This window comes from Pseudopipra pipra, chromosome 2, assembly GCF_036250125.1.
Source record: "Pseudopipra pipra isolate bDixPip1 chromosome 2, bDixPip1.hap1, whole genome shotgun sequence".
Taxonomy (NCBI): Eukaryota; Metazoa; Chordata; class Aves; order Passeriformes; family Pipridae; genus Pseudopipra; species Pseudopipra pipra.
In genome coordinates, this window is record NC_087550.1 from 94640946 (window position 1) to 94655696 (window position 14751).

Genomic DNA, 14751 nt, shown 5'->3' on the forward strand with positions numbered 1-14751 from the left:
AGAATATGGAATTAAATAGCTAAATCTTACCTCATCCTAAAAATAAGAGCAATTTCTGGTTTTCATGCAGCATGTTTCAGTCATTGATTAATTCTTTTCCTTCCCGAGATACTTCTTTGGCTTTCTTCAAGTGCATAATGGGAAAGAATATGTTTTCCTTTAAATATTGTTTTCCAAACTTCACATTAACATTTTGACTACTGGGTTTGGCCAAAGTGATGTCATATTATATTGGGCCAGAACCTGTGTCATATCCTCAAACAGAAGAAGCATAATTTATATTCTCATATCAAGCCTGAAAAATATTCTTATTTGTTACCCATTTCAGTTCCTAACATATTAGGTTTGTTGTTTTCAGGAAGCTGACATGATGAAGTTAAATGATGTTAACAAGCTGTTCTTGACCTAGAAAGTTTCCTAAAGCGTTGAAAACAGAAGTTGGGGTACCAAAACCCTAGTTAATGAATTTCTTCAGGACATCAATACTCTCCATTGTCCTTAGGGTCAAAACAACAGTTTTTCACCTACAGTACTTTTCTTAGCCACAGCTTACAATGAAAATGGATTTTGTGCGAAAGTTGTTTGTAACCTTATTATGGCAGAGCCATCTTTTCTCTCTAATTCTCAGGGTTTCTTAAACGTTATATATGGAATCAGAATACAGACTCCGAGTTAAATTTTTTAAAGTAAATAAAATAACAGAGTAAAGTGCTATCCTTACTTATCATTCTTCATAGGTAACATATCAGCTATGACATTGCATAAATGCAACCCTGTAATGGAAACTTGCACTTGTCAAAACCATATTCTTTATTTTATTTCCATTGCAGATGGAATTGATCAGTGCCAGCAGGGAGAACCAGGTGCACCAGGTAGTCCTGGACTCCCAGGAAGAGATGGATTTCCAGGAGAAATGGGAGAGAAAGGTGATAATATTTTAATGTGATTGCTTTCTTATGCTTAGTACCCTGGAGCTTGAGTATGTAAAGAGACTGGGCCAATTAGACTGGGTCCAGAGAAAGTATACTTAAAGTTAGTAAAATAAATAGTTCATGGACATGGAATACGTTTCTTGAGTCTACAAGAAGGATATTGTGTATTCAGTTGCGTGACACAAACTCCTATTACAGTTCACTTAACCTCCACATTGCTAGGAAGAGATAAAGGATGGCATGGGGCTGAAAGAGGAGCTGGAAAGAAGAAAAGCGTTGAGTATAGCCCCATGAAGTGTAAATTGAACTGTTCATTGCAATTTAAGATGTGAATTCTGAGATGAAGAATTAGAGAGAGGCAGATGAGTTGGGAATGAAAATGGTTTATGAATCATTGCCATGAATATAATTGAAGATAAAATTATAACACCTATAAATAGGACTGTCGACCATGTGTTTAAGCAGCATTGAATAAATGGACATTTAAAAAAATGAACTGCGCTCATTTACATGATGATTGATTCTTCCTAATCTCATTCTGCTTGCTGCTTTTCTAAAAGTGCAAAATTACACTGACTATTGAAGTTCTCCTTTTGCTGCTTTAATCTTTTTATTTCCTCTTTTACTCACTGAATATTTCTTTTCTTATTTTTGATTCTTTTCAGCCTGGTCCCTTTTAACTGTTCTGTTAAATATTATCCCTAGGATAAGACTTATGTTGATTTTCATGCCACTCCTTTAAAAAAATTAGAGAACATCGATTTGCCGACAAATTCTCTCTGGAGCACGTAATTAGTAGTAGCACATTTATTTTTATTCTTTCTACGTAAAGTGTAACATTTGCCCCTGAATCTGCCTGCTTGCTGTTGTCTTAAATCTTTTGGGTTTTATTCATTTGCTTTGTTGTTTTCTTTTTTTCAGGTGACAAAGGTGAAGCCTGTACCTTGTGTGATAAAGTGGGACCTCCTGGACTTCCAGGACCACAAGGGCCACCAGGTCCAGCAGGTAAAAACTCATTAACTACCTGAAAATGAGGTACATAGGCTAAATTCTGAAAATGCAGCATACATGATAAATTTAACTACTTTTTGTCCCACTAATCAAATTGTTAGTGAAACTAATGAAAAGGGGGTCCTATTTTTACCTGACTCCAAATTTCCAAAACAATCAACAAGAGTTACCAAGGAAGCAGAAACTGGCCATAGTGAAGAATCTTTGCAAACTGTGGTCCAAATATTTTCACAGATGGTTGTGAAAGTGAAAAATAATGTGGGAACCATTTGCTTATGTACCCAGGCTTAACAGTGACTCATACATACATTCCCAATTCCAGCATCAAATTCTGTGTCTTAAAAAAAAAGATCATTTTTCTTGTACTGTGTGAGAGAAGTGCCACATGCAAAAAAATATATTATACCTCATGTTTGTTCTAGTGTGGCTATTCAGAAACATTAATATGAGTTAGGTAGTTTGAAGACTGCATTGGTTACATGATAGGTCTAAATAGTAAGGTGAATTCATTCCTAAGTCAAATGAAACATCAGCTTCTGAGTTTATGAATGCTGACGTGCAACACATGAGCACATGAATCCAGAAAACTTCGCTGACTTTAGCAGCATTATGTTGATATAACTGGGGATGGAATGAGACACTTTCAGGGTCACGAAGAATTCACATACAATGAGCTATTTGTAAAAGCATGTAGTAAATAAAACTATATTTTTTGTCTCTCTGATAAGGTTTTCCAGGTCAATCGGGTTTCAAGGGAGAAAGAGGCTTACCTGGACTTGATGGACTTCCAGGGGTACCTGTAAGTAATGCCTTGCCAAATACTATGTCTTACTAGGAATGTGATCAAAAAACATGTGATAATCAATGTATCAGTTAACAGTTCTGTTTAAAAACAGACCAGTGCAAGAATATGATAAAATTAACTATGCCTAATAAAATAAAGCAGGAAGCAGTGGGGTTGAATTATGAGAGTAAAAAAAAGAGCTGTCAGATATTGGGTTTATTTCTGGTTTTGCTCATCATGTGAACTCAGCGGGACACATAACCTTCTGTCTGAGCAAGCTAAGCAGTGGAGTAGGGTTAAGAGTAGGATTTCACAGGAAACAGATGCAGATTCCCTGACCTTCTTGTGGATTGTTCCAATAACTCTTAGCTGTTTTAGTACATACATATTGAGAGAGAGACAGTGCCATCTAGTGTAGTGTAAGCAATCTAATATTAGCATACAGCCTGCTGTGGCAGTTTTTCTGAATTTTGAGTAATAGAATCATAGAATATGTGGAGTTGGAAGGGACTCATCAGGACCACAGAGCCCAACTCCTGGCCCGGCAGAAGACACTCCAAGAATCACATGATGTGCCTGAGAGTGTTATCCAAATACTTCTTGAACTGTGTCAGGCTCGGTGCTGTGGCCACTTCCTTGGGGAGCCTGTTCCAGTGCTCAAAGACCATCTTGGTGAAAACCCTTTTCCTGATATCTAACCTAAACCTTCCCTGACTCAGCTTCATGCCATTTCCTTGGGTTCTTCACTGGTCAAGAGAGTGAAGAGATCGGTACCTGTCTTTCTGCTTGCCCTTGTGAGGATGTTGAAGACCCCAGCGAGATCTCCCCTTGGTCTCCTCTTCTTCAGGCTGAACAAACCAAGTGACCTCAGCTGCTCCTTATACAGCTTCCTTTCCAGACCCTTCACTATCCTCATGGCCCTCCTCTGGACACCCTCCAGTAGCTTAATGTCTTCTTTATATTGTGGCACCCAAAACTGCACACAATGTTCAAGGTGAGGTCACACCAGTGCGGAGCAGAATGAGACAATCCCCTCCATCGACTGGCTGGCGATGCTTTGGCTGATGCCCCCCAGGACAAAGTTGGCCCTCTTGGCTGCCAGGGCACTGCTGACTCATATCCAGCTTGCCATCCACTAGGACACTCAGGTCCCTTTCCACAGCGCTGCCTTCCAGCCTCTCATTCTCCTGTCTGTGCAGAAATTCAGGGTTGCTCCATCCCAGGTGCAGAATCCGGCACTTTCCCTTGTTAAACTTCATATGGTTGATGATTGCTCATCTCTCTAATTTGTTGAGATCTCTCTGCAGGGCCTCTCTGCCCCTGAGGGAGTCAACAGCTCCTCTCAATTTAGTGTCATAGGCAAACTTAGCATTCCTTCGAGTCCTCTGTCCAGGCTGTTCATGAAGATTTTGGGAAATGTCTGCAGTATTCTCTAAAACACAATTAGTTGGAGGAAAGCTAGGTACTTTTAAAGAAATGAAGGAAGTCAGTGAAAGCATCCTGATATGATTACTTGTAAATTATGTTGACGCAGAGCAACATGACTCTCAGTAAGGCCAGATATCAGAAGCAGAACAGCCAGAAGCATAATACTTGTCTAAAATGTAACACAAATTAATCCTACATAAGCACTGTACTACCGTAACTACATTTGATCTTGTCAGAGTCCACTTGAGTGTCCCTAAGTACACTGTGGTTTCCTGTCCAAACCTACCTCAGCATATACATTCCTGTAGTATAACATGAGTTTTGACACTGTTCCTAGTGTGAGTAGACTGAGTCTTGCCAGACCTTTTCTCCCCAAAGCTATTTCTTTCCTTTCAGCTGATCCCTTTTGGCAACATAATTTCTCAGTGACATTCATGTGCACTAGCTTTAAAACACACTGGAATTATGTAAGCTCCCTTCATCACCAGCAGTGAGAGAGAGGTCACTTTCAGAAGTTAAAAACCCCCACCTGTATGAGTTCGTTACTCAAGGAATCTGTTTCCCTCCGCTGAATATAAAAAAAGCCTAGATACCTGAATTCAGCCAATGAAAGTTCACTAAGATGGAGTCCATTATCTATGTCCACCAAACAAATAACATTGTATTACCCAGTGACTGAATCTACTGTAACATCAATGAAAGAAACAGTGAAAAAAAATTAAAGACATCCTAATGTATTTAAGCTTTTTTGTTGTCTAGCATTTGTTCTCAGCACGTTTTGCCACACCCTTATATTTTACTTTTATTGTCTCTTAAGTTCTGTTCATGTCTTTAATCAGACAAGGACTGGCTGCTCTTCTGAATGCTTTTAAGCTTGCTTTGCTTCACAAAGTTCAGCCATATAGTTTAGGTGATCCAGCATATAGTTTAGCTTGGAGAAATTGCAGAGAAGCCAGGCTTTCAAGCTAATATTGTTTAAAGCCATGCCAAAGCATCAGAGTCTGATCCAGAACACACCAATACTAATGAAAAGATTACCATTGACCATGTTCTGGTTCACGTTTAAGTGAAAAGCAGACAACTGTAAGGAGTGGACATTGCCCATGAAGTTTGTACTTTACTACCTTAGTGAGTAGCTCTGATTCACTTGAAATTATAGAGGCTGTTCCAATGACAGAAGTTCATATAAGCCCTAGAAAATATGTAGGGGAAAAATTGAAATTCTGAAAATCTATAGGTTTATCAGTAGGTAGATAATTTCTTTCTAGGAGAACTTTCAAAACTATTTTCTGAGCATGTGCATAATATTCTGATAGTACTGGTTGTCAGTTGTACAAAATCAATGAATGTTAATAATGAAGAAAAAGATGTATTTGCATCAGCTGAATGTCATGAATGAACTACCTGGGGAGAAGCTTTCAGCCTTCAATTAGCCTTAGCTCTTGTGTAAGTAATGTTTTAGTTTTGTATAAGATAATCAATTCAATTTTGCATACAATCAATATATTTGATGAATATTATAGTTGATTTAAAAGGGTTTGAAAGAAATGAAATCATGGCTTGGCCTTGTATAAACCTGCAATTTTGACTAAATTTGGTTTTTTCATACCGGAATAATATTATTCTCCTGTATTAGTACTGCTTCTGCTAGTGTGCTGGTTTAAAGGTAAACTGGCAGGAGAAATGAACCCAACTCAAAAGAGATTATGAGTCAGAGTTACAATTTAATAACAATAATACAATAAATACAATTATACAGACAAACAATTGGTTTTAACCCACAAAACCCAGATGTATAACCCAGCACCCTGGGGCGCGAACAGGATGGTGTTCATTGGCCCCCATGCTGAACCCCACGTGGTCCCCCTGAGTCCAAAGTGAAAGCAAAGGAAGACTTGTTGGTGAGAGTGCTGGTTGCAGTCTTGTCAAGGGTGGTGATTGCAGTCTAGTCAAGGTTCTGGTCCTCCTCTGGATCTGACAAGTGGGCCCAGAAGTCCCAAGACCCCAAGATTACATACACTCAGGTTGCAGTGGGAATGCCCAGTACCTCCCCCAGGGTGGAGAGTTCCATAATGGGTGATTGTGAATCTTCAGATATTTTTTGAATTCTTCCTGGCCCATTAGCAGACATGACCCCTCAGGCTGGGTGTGGAGGTGTTAATGACTTCCCAGAGGGGAGTTATCACACCTGAGTCATTGATGTGAGGATAGGAACATCCTCCTATCTCACAGGCTTCTTAACACCCAGCTTTATAGCCTGAGGGGTCAGGTGTGCTCTGGGCAGCTGCTGCAAATGGTCTATTATTAACAGTTCCTGGGAAGTGACATAGAGGGTGTAGAATACACAGTTTGAGTTACACCCACACAGTGATGAACTGGTCCCGGCTGATCTAACTAGGACAGCTAGTATTAGAAATTCTCATAAAAATGCAAGGATACTTTTGTTGCGTTTGTATCAGGGAAATGGGTTCCACAGTGTTAAAAGAATTCAGCATTTAAAGGTTGGGGCAGATACTTTAACTCTGAAAATGCTTTTTAAAAAAAGTCTCATTTACCTTGATGTTGATACTGTATTAATATGCATGATTGAAATCCTGTGAGTAGTCTACAGAAAATTCAGAGTAGTTTTCTGATGTCGTGGCCTGCAGTTCTTGTGTAAGTGGTGTAAGTTTATATGTACCATCTAAAATGATGTACCTGTGATATAATAGATGACAAAGTGGTTAAGATAAGAAGATTGGCATTAATTCCTGATTCACACTGCTATGTCTTGGAAAATATTCTCGTTTGACTACTCAGCCAAAAACTTAGTGGTTCCCTTGATTTGGGGATATATTTCCCTTTAATTTCTGGATATTTGTTTTCTTTTGTATCAGTTGAAGGGTTTGTAAAGCAACTAATGACATCTGAATTTATAAAATTTCAGGGGCCACCCGGCACTCCAGGACTTATGGGCAGCCCTGGGGCAAAAGGAGAACCTGGAGATTTTACTTATGATACTATCCTGAAAGGTGAAAAAGGAGATCCTGGTTTCCCAGGACAACCAGGTATTCCTGGAAGAGAAGGAAGACCAGGAAAAGATGGATTTCCAGGTCCACCGGGTCCAAAAGGAGCACCGGTATGTTTGTTTCTTGATGTTTACATATTGTCCTACTGTGTGTTTATTTATGTTTACATACTGTCCTATACATTCTGTCTTTCAGATCAGAATTCACATGCTTTTGTGCCCTATAATGCTTTATGTTTATTGGCCTCATTCATTTTTCCACATCTTGTCCTTACCTTGAGTAGTACATTCTTCCTCAGAGGGAGATTTTTTTTTCACTGGAAATAGTGAGGAAGACAGTCCTTCAACAACAGACTATTTCGGAGTTAGATTTTGACCATTTCTTTTTACATGTCATGCAAATAAGTGATCTGACTCAAATGCATTCAGCATGGCTTGTTACTTCAGGACTATAGAGCAAATTTGTAATGTGGACAACAGTTTTATTCCTTTCACCCTTTCTCACAGCTTGATAGTGAGTACTAGTGCAAATGATCTGGCTGACTCTTGGAGATGATTGAACAAATGCAGTTATCCAAGTTGAGATTGTTAAGACAAGATTCAAGTCTGTTCTAGCGTATTTTTCTCCTGGTAGAAACTAATGCTTCAAAATCCTGCACTAATAGAGTTCAGCTGATATGGATGTGGATGTGGATGTGAGTGTGGAGCTCACATCTGCTCCCAGATCCACCACTGGGAACATGGTGTACATGGTCCAGTTAGCTGCATTACACACTAGGTATGATTTCCATGTGCTATTCCACGTGGAAACTAGTTCTGTTTCCATTGAGCTCAGCAGTAAAAAATCTGCTTTCTTCAACATTACAGACACCCATGCTAAATCCAAGTTACAAAATATTCAGAGAGGATGATGTGTTCTGTCTTGCCAGTCAGGCAAGAAGTACACTTACACTTTCCAAAAATTAGGGTACAGCTGGCTTGAAAGGAGAACGTGGTCCCCCTGGCCAGCCTGGATTCCCTGGAGTACGTGGTGAAAGAGGTTTTCCTGGCCCTCCTGGGATAGGTGCTGCAGGGTTACCTGGTGACAAAGGAGACAGAGGCTTTGCTGGAACCCCAGGTTTACCAGGCCTTCCAGGTAATGCTATAGTGTGCTTAAAAGATATATAAAAAAAATTTTTAAAAAATTGTACCCTTTACATGGTACAACTTAGAGGATCACCAGAATTTAAGACTTTCTAATTTAAATCTGTGTTTGCTTTCAGCAGTGTAATTGCAAATCTTTGAGGGCAAGTTTTCTTGAAGAATTTTCTAGGTCAAATGGAATGGTTTAGGTTCATCCTAGTTTTCTGGTGAATCTTACACAAAAAATCCTTCATAACAAGTCACTTGTAATGGTATGGGTGAACTGATATTGCTGGCTAGGTGAAACTCCATTGTTTAATTTCATCAGTTCCTGTACTTAATATAACTTTACATTAACAGGAGCAAAGGGTGAAGCAGGACGAACTGTATCACTCCCTGGACCTCCTGGGGCAGATGGCCTTCCTGGGCCACCTGGTTTCCCTGGACCCCAAGGTACAGCAGTCAGTTAATCTTTGAGTGATATCAGAATGATTCTATTCCTGAAAAGTTAGCCTTTGCATTTACATTTGTCTTGTTTTCATTTGCAAAGGTGACAAAGGGAATCCTGGGCTTCCAGGTAGACCTGGCCTACCAGGAGAAAAAGGTGCTGTTGGGCAGCCAGGTATAGGATTTCCTGGACCTCCAGGTCCTAAAGGTAAGATAAAATTATCCATCTAACAGAGCTGGTGTAACTGGAGTATGGATGGAGGCCTATGCTGTCATCCAGCCATGGCTGCATCCAAACTGGGAGGTGCAGCTGAAGAACCTCCCTTGTGAAAGCCAACAAGCACCACAATGAGCATTCATTCGATGTACACTTGCTTTGTGTGGTGAGGTGGTGCAGCTACAGACAGTGTCATAGCTAGTGCCAGAGTAGAAAATGATGTAGTATAGCATCTTACATTGCAGCAACAGAGGTTGTTGAGAGATGGCCCTTCTGAGAGATGGAAAACACTGTGTGTGGTTGGTCAAAATAATATACTGACATAACTTGTAACAGTTTTGGGCCAGACCTAACAGCTCTGCTGTGTCCCAAACAGCTGAGAGTGGTTTGGCTAGGATTCCAGCTGACTCAATATTAAGTTTAGTCTTCCTTCCATGGCCATTGACAGGATATGCATGTAACTTAGAGGGAGTCTAAATGTTCATATTCTAGTTTTGGATTTTTCTAAGATGTATTTCATGGTGCTGCTGCTCATTTAGGACTAAATGAGCTGTCAGCAGCCACCTCAAACACCAGAATTCTTGTGTGTCTTCATTATTTGCTATGATTCCACACACCAATGAGCTGGGAGGGTTGGAAACTTAATAAGGAGAAATGGCATATTTTTCCCTGTGACCACCTCTAGTTCCTCTGAGACTGCATTGGAACAATGCAGAACAAAAAAAGCCCATTGTATCTGGAAAAGAATTGCTGTATGCACTTTGATGCCGGCAAGAGAGGAATGACACATCAAATACATTTGTTTCAAAAACCCTTTCATGAGCTCAGCTCTGTCCAATGACTTTACTGGGGCTTAGCCTTAAAGTTGTATTTCCCACTCCCTGAGATGTTTGCCTGTGAGAGAAGCTTCATCTGAACTTATTGAATGTGTGCTGGTGTTGAGTGAGTGCTATCTTTAAGTGATTTGCAAAATGTTGTAAGTATTCCATCCTGCACTCCCAAGGTGCAGTTCATGGGCCAGCTACAGCACAGAAACCTTCTGCATGCAACCCACAGTGGGACGTGTAGGAGATGTCACCAGATATCTACTGAAAAAAAGGTGTTGATTCACAGGTGGATTTTCTTGTGCATCCCTCAGTCTCATGGCTGACACATTAAATCATCTTTTCTGATGAAGACTTTGGGAACCCAGTTTTGCAGACTGGATGTTTTTCCTAAGGAAGATGGGAGGTGAACCCACAAGGCTATTCATTTAAGAGGAGACACTCAGCATTTATTTCTTCTGGGTGGTTGTTTCTCATCAGAAGCCAAATGCTGCACAAAGCTCAGTGTTTGAATCTTTGTTGGGACATTTGAGTCCTGGCTTCCCTAGAAGTTTGACATAAAAGGCTACACAGGTCTTTTTTAACACCTCCCTGTGAGGATGTGAATAGTTCAGTTAGAAGCTTGAAGAAACAGCAGAGGTCACTTACAGACAGAGACAGTAATGATGTGTGTATTGTTTTGTTTTGTTTTATAGGTTTCCAAGGTCAGCCTGGCTCACCTGGTCTGCCGGGAACTCCAGGAACCCCTGGCCTGGATGGTTTGCCAGGTGTTCCAGGTTTACAAGGTCAAAAGGTAGATGCCAGCTGCTCATACTCTTATTTGTGACTGGCCATGTTAACAGGAATGTGTGCAAAGATCCTTCTCTTTAAAAGCTGGCCAAACTGTCTTTCATCTTATGTTTCCCACTGTGCACGCAGAGGAACAGAGTAGATGGATGAATGCTTGACATTAACGCTATAAGGATAACAGCTCTTCCCTAAAGTAACTTATAGAGCTTTATACAAAAGCTCTACGCTGCATGATTTAAACACATTTAGTTAATGATATATTGGTTTTGATGTATTGATTCCTAATCTATTGTGTTTCTTTGGCTAGGGTGAACCTGGTATAGGTCTCCCTGGCCCTAAGGGATTGCCAGGGCCTCCTGGCCCAGCTGGCATCCCTGGGGAAAAGGGAAGTCCAGGACTACCTGGCTTACGTGGCGAGCAAGGCTTTCCGGGAATACCTGGACAGCAAGGATTCAGAGGTAACATTGCCAGAAAAATACAGCTCTGTATTTCTATTTCTTTCTAAAATCACTCCCCTGTAGACGCAGCAAAAAGTCTATTCATCACTGAAATATCCTACTGATATCTTGGGGAATTGCCCATTTTCCTATCCTTGTTTTCTCCTACCATCCACCAGTAGCAAATGCTAGCAGCAAAGAGAGGCCCTTTCTCCAAGCCCAGACTGGAGGTGTTAGAAGCTGTTGGCCACATGCTTCCAAGGCACCTTGTCTAGCATCTTCAGCAAACAAGATGTCAAACAGCGTTGGAGGATGCTCAGTCTATGTCTCTCATGTCTTCCCACAGGTGACCCCGGCCTCCCAGGTCTCCAAGGCTTGCAGGGACCTCCAGGAGCACCAGGGCTGGGCCCTCCAGGATTGCCAGGACCTGCCGGGCAACCGGGACCCCAGGGACCACCAGGTGAGAGAAAAATACTGCCACGATGATGCTTAGGAGCAGAATTTTGGCATAAGTGGATATTGACACTGGTAAAAGTGTTGCTCATGAACTGTTTTGCCACGTGAAATTGGTGAGGGTGGATGAGGTCACATGCCAGTGGGTGTCCTCCATCTGGTCTGAAACGTGGGGCGAGGCCTCCTGAGAGGATGCCTGCCATTTGGTTTGGTCTCCTTGAGTCATTGGTGGGTGATAGATGTGAGTTCAAAGCCTCTCTTAGAAAATGGATGGGTACTGGTTCTGCTGTCTGCCTTTGAATCTTCATTCTCCATGCCATGTAATTTGTGATCCACAGGTGTACATGCTCAGATATACTTGTTAATGGTGTTCCTTGTTCTCTGTTAAGGACTAATTCTGTATCTTCTGTTTTTCCTAGGATTTCCTGGAGTAAAAGGAGAAAGGGGCTTCCCTGGTATCCCAGGTCTAGACATGCCAGGACCAAAAGGGGACAAAGGTAGCCAGGGCCAGCCAGGGGTACCAGGCTCTGTGGGGTTACCTGGCCTGCCAGGTCCACAAGGGGCTGTTGGACTGAAAGGATCGGCAGGTAAACATCTTTTCCTTCAGAAACCTGCATCTTTGACAACTGTTTTATTTTATTAAGTTGTGGTAGCATAACTTTTCACTTGGTGAGGAACTGATCCATCAAAGAGCCCAAGCTTGGGAAAACATATGGACTGACCTCAGCAAAGCAGCTCTGTGCACATGTGACTGAACTGCTACTGAAGTTCTTCAGTGGATCAAATCCAGCAGCTTGTATGAACTAACCTTTAGCCTGTAATAACAAAAGGGGATTATTCTGCACAGTTTTAGTGACAGAGTATGGTTCTAATAATGCCTTTGTTAATGACAGCATTGTTTGCTGTAATAGGAAGTTTTAAGAATTTGTCATTACAAGCTGTGCTTTTTCTGGTTTTCATAACACTATTTTTACTGTTATTTTCTCTATCAGGCTGTTTTAGATTAATCATCTTCTTTGTCCCATTTTTCCTTTAGTAGTGCAAATCCTAATATGATAGGCAGTAAATAATTCCTGTTTCTAACACTTCTTTGCACTGCTTGCTTTGTTTCTGTTATTCACTCTTTCACTTTGGCTTCAGGACCCAAAGGAGAAATGGGAGTTATGGGAACTCCTGGATTGCCAGGAACTCCTGGACCAGTTGGAGATCGAGGATTACCTGGTGAAAAAGGTAAGAGAGCGATTTTCTCAAAATCAAAATTGTAAAATCCACCTTTTTCAGAACAGAAGGTAAGTCTAGAAGTAAGCAAATATAAGAAGTATGTTTGGGCTAAGCTTTCCTGTAAGTTAGAAACACTATAAAAAGCCATATTCTAGGAGCAGTCGTGTTTGGGCACCAAGACATGATTTTTGATACATTCTTAAACAGTGAAAGGGTTTACTAGGTGTGGGGATGCTATAGATATTACTCCAAGAAAAATGCAGTCTTTGAAATTATAAAAAGCCAGCACGAAGATCTTAATTAAATGCTTCACATAATGCTCTGTATTACTGCCAATTTTTTGTCCTTATTGTTTCAAGAGTCTAAAATTAATGGCTGTGAAGTGGGAAAAATATGTCAACTTTCTGATAGAGCTGTTGTAAAGTCCTGGTATAAGAAAAACTTCATAGAAGATGTTCCAAGCATGGTATTTGGTGCTCAAAATTTGAATAAATAGCTAATTTAATTTGTTGTTGTCTACTAAGTATTTTTGCAGAGTTTTATATGCCTTTATAATATTCAGTGCTGTCCCTTTATAGGTAGCCCAGGTTTCAAAGGTGTAGTTGGACCTCAGGGTGATCCTGGTGTCAAAGGAGATAAAGGTGAAGCTGGTCTCCCAGGAAAACCTGGAACGATAGACAACATGGACATGGTTAGTCTCAAAGGCCAGAAGGGAGAACAAGGAGAAAAAGGTAACTTTAGTCTCTAACTGTGGATAAGTGAAATTAACATATATTGTTGAGCAGCAGTGCTTTGAGTTCAGTTTTGTCTTAGTTTTAGACAACAGTTTTTAAAATAAGATTGAAGAATTTCACACAGCAAATGCAGATATTTTTCTGGTATTTTTCAATTCCATAGAAACAAAGAATAATCACAGAACAAAGGGATTTTGGTTGAATGGAAAAAGTTGGGTTTGCCCTTATAAAATCAATTTTACCTCTTTTATAAGAAGACTCTCAAAAGAAAATATATTTTAAAAGTGAAAACTAGAGCTTTCCAGAAAAGAAAAGCTGTCTTTCACGTAAAACATGTAGTGGAAACCCTGTTGTGGCCATGAAAATTAACTAATAAGTGTAAGAAAAAAGTGAGCAGCCTTGTTTGACAAATGTATTTCTTTGTGACCAGAAGAAAATTCAGAAAAGAAACACATGTATGCCACTCATACCAAGAGATTAATTTATGTCAGTTCAGAAAGATCTGGAAATAAGCAGGACAAAGGCAATCAGTTGTCTCTTCAGAAACTTTATGGTAGTAGAGTTATTAGCTTTTTTAGATAACACATTCTTCTTGGATTTTTATTTTTACTGCTACATGAAAAATCAGTTGTTTAAGATCATTCTCTTTCCTGCTTTTCTTTTCAAAGAAAAATAGTGTATATTTTATACATTTTTAGTATTTGTCCTTATTAAAATTATTTTTAATTAAAAAATGCCGTGTTTTAATAAATGTTAACTTTCTTAGTTAAAATAGAAGTGTAGAGTAGGAAGAGAGCTAATTCTGTCCTCTTTTCAAGACTTTCCAGTTCAGAGTCATCTGTACATTTCATCAGTGTATGTTCTCTGTTGGGCCCAGGACAGAGCACTTGAGACTCCTTTCCAGTTTGGCCGTGAATCACCAATAAATGTTCTACGTTATGTTTGAACTGTGGAAACAGGAGAGTTTCCCAGTCTAGCTACCTCCTATCTCCAAGTCCTGACTCCTTGTCAGAATGAGACCTGAGCTCATGTGTTATAGTTGGGTCTCAGAGAAACCTGGGCATGTGGGTAAACAGTACCTCCCAGCCTGGACAGTCAGGGACTGTGGGCAACGGCATGAGCGACTGTGGGGTACATCTGCCTTTAAGCTGAGAAGCAGCTTCTAAGAGCATTTTGTATTTAAAGAGGCTCTCAGCCTATAAAGATTTCACTTAGATTATTTTTTCTCACTTGTTTCTGATCTTGATATATATATTGGTATGTAAAGTTTTATAACAAATCCTCATAGGTTATTTTTCAATATTTTCTTATCTACTATTGGTGTGTAGGATAATTAATTTTATTT

At 40.1% G+C, this 14751-nt stretch overlaps 1 protein-coding gene across 1 annotated transcript in view; it reads left to right on the forward strand.

The window, feature by feature from the left end:
• Positions 1–14751, forward strand: part of COL4A1 (collagen type IV alpha 1 chain) — a 127171-nt gene that overhangs the window by 82478 nt on the left and 29942 nt on the right. The window contains exons 22-34 of the mRNA XM_064646527.1: positions 831–926; positions 1854–1937; positions 2672–2742; positions 7082–7273; positions 8129–8297; positions 8645–8737; positions 8835–8939; positions 10468–10565; positions 10869–11019; positions 11345–11458; positions 11871–12038; positions 12592–12681; positions 13251–13403. Coding sequence (XP_064502597.1) covers positions 831–926; positions 1854–1937; positions 2672–2742; positions 7082–7273; positions 8129–8297; positions 8645–8737; positions 8835–8939; positions 10468–10565; positions 10869–11019; positions 11345–11458; positions 11871–12038; positions 12592–12681; positions 13251–13403 — 1584 coding nt within the window. The remainder of the gene's footprint in view (positions 1–830; positions 927–1853; positions 1938–2671; positions 2743–7081; positions 7274–8128; positions 8298–8644; positions 8738–8834; positions 8940–10467; positions 10566–10868; positions 11020–11344; positions 11459–11870; positions 12039–12591; positions 12682–13250; positions 13404–14751) is intronic.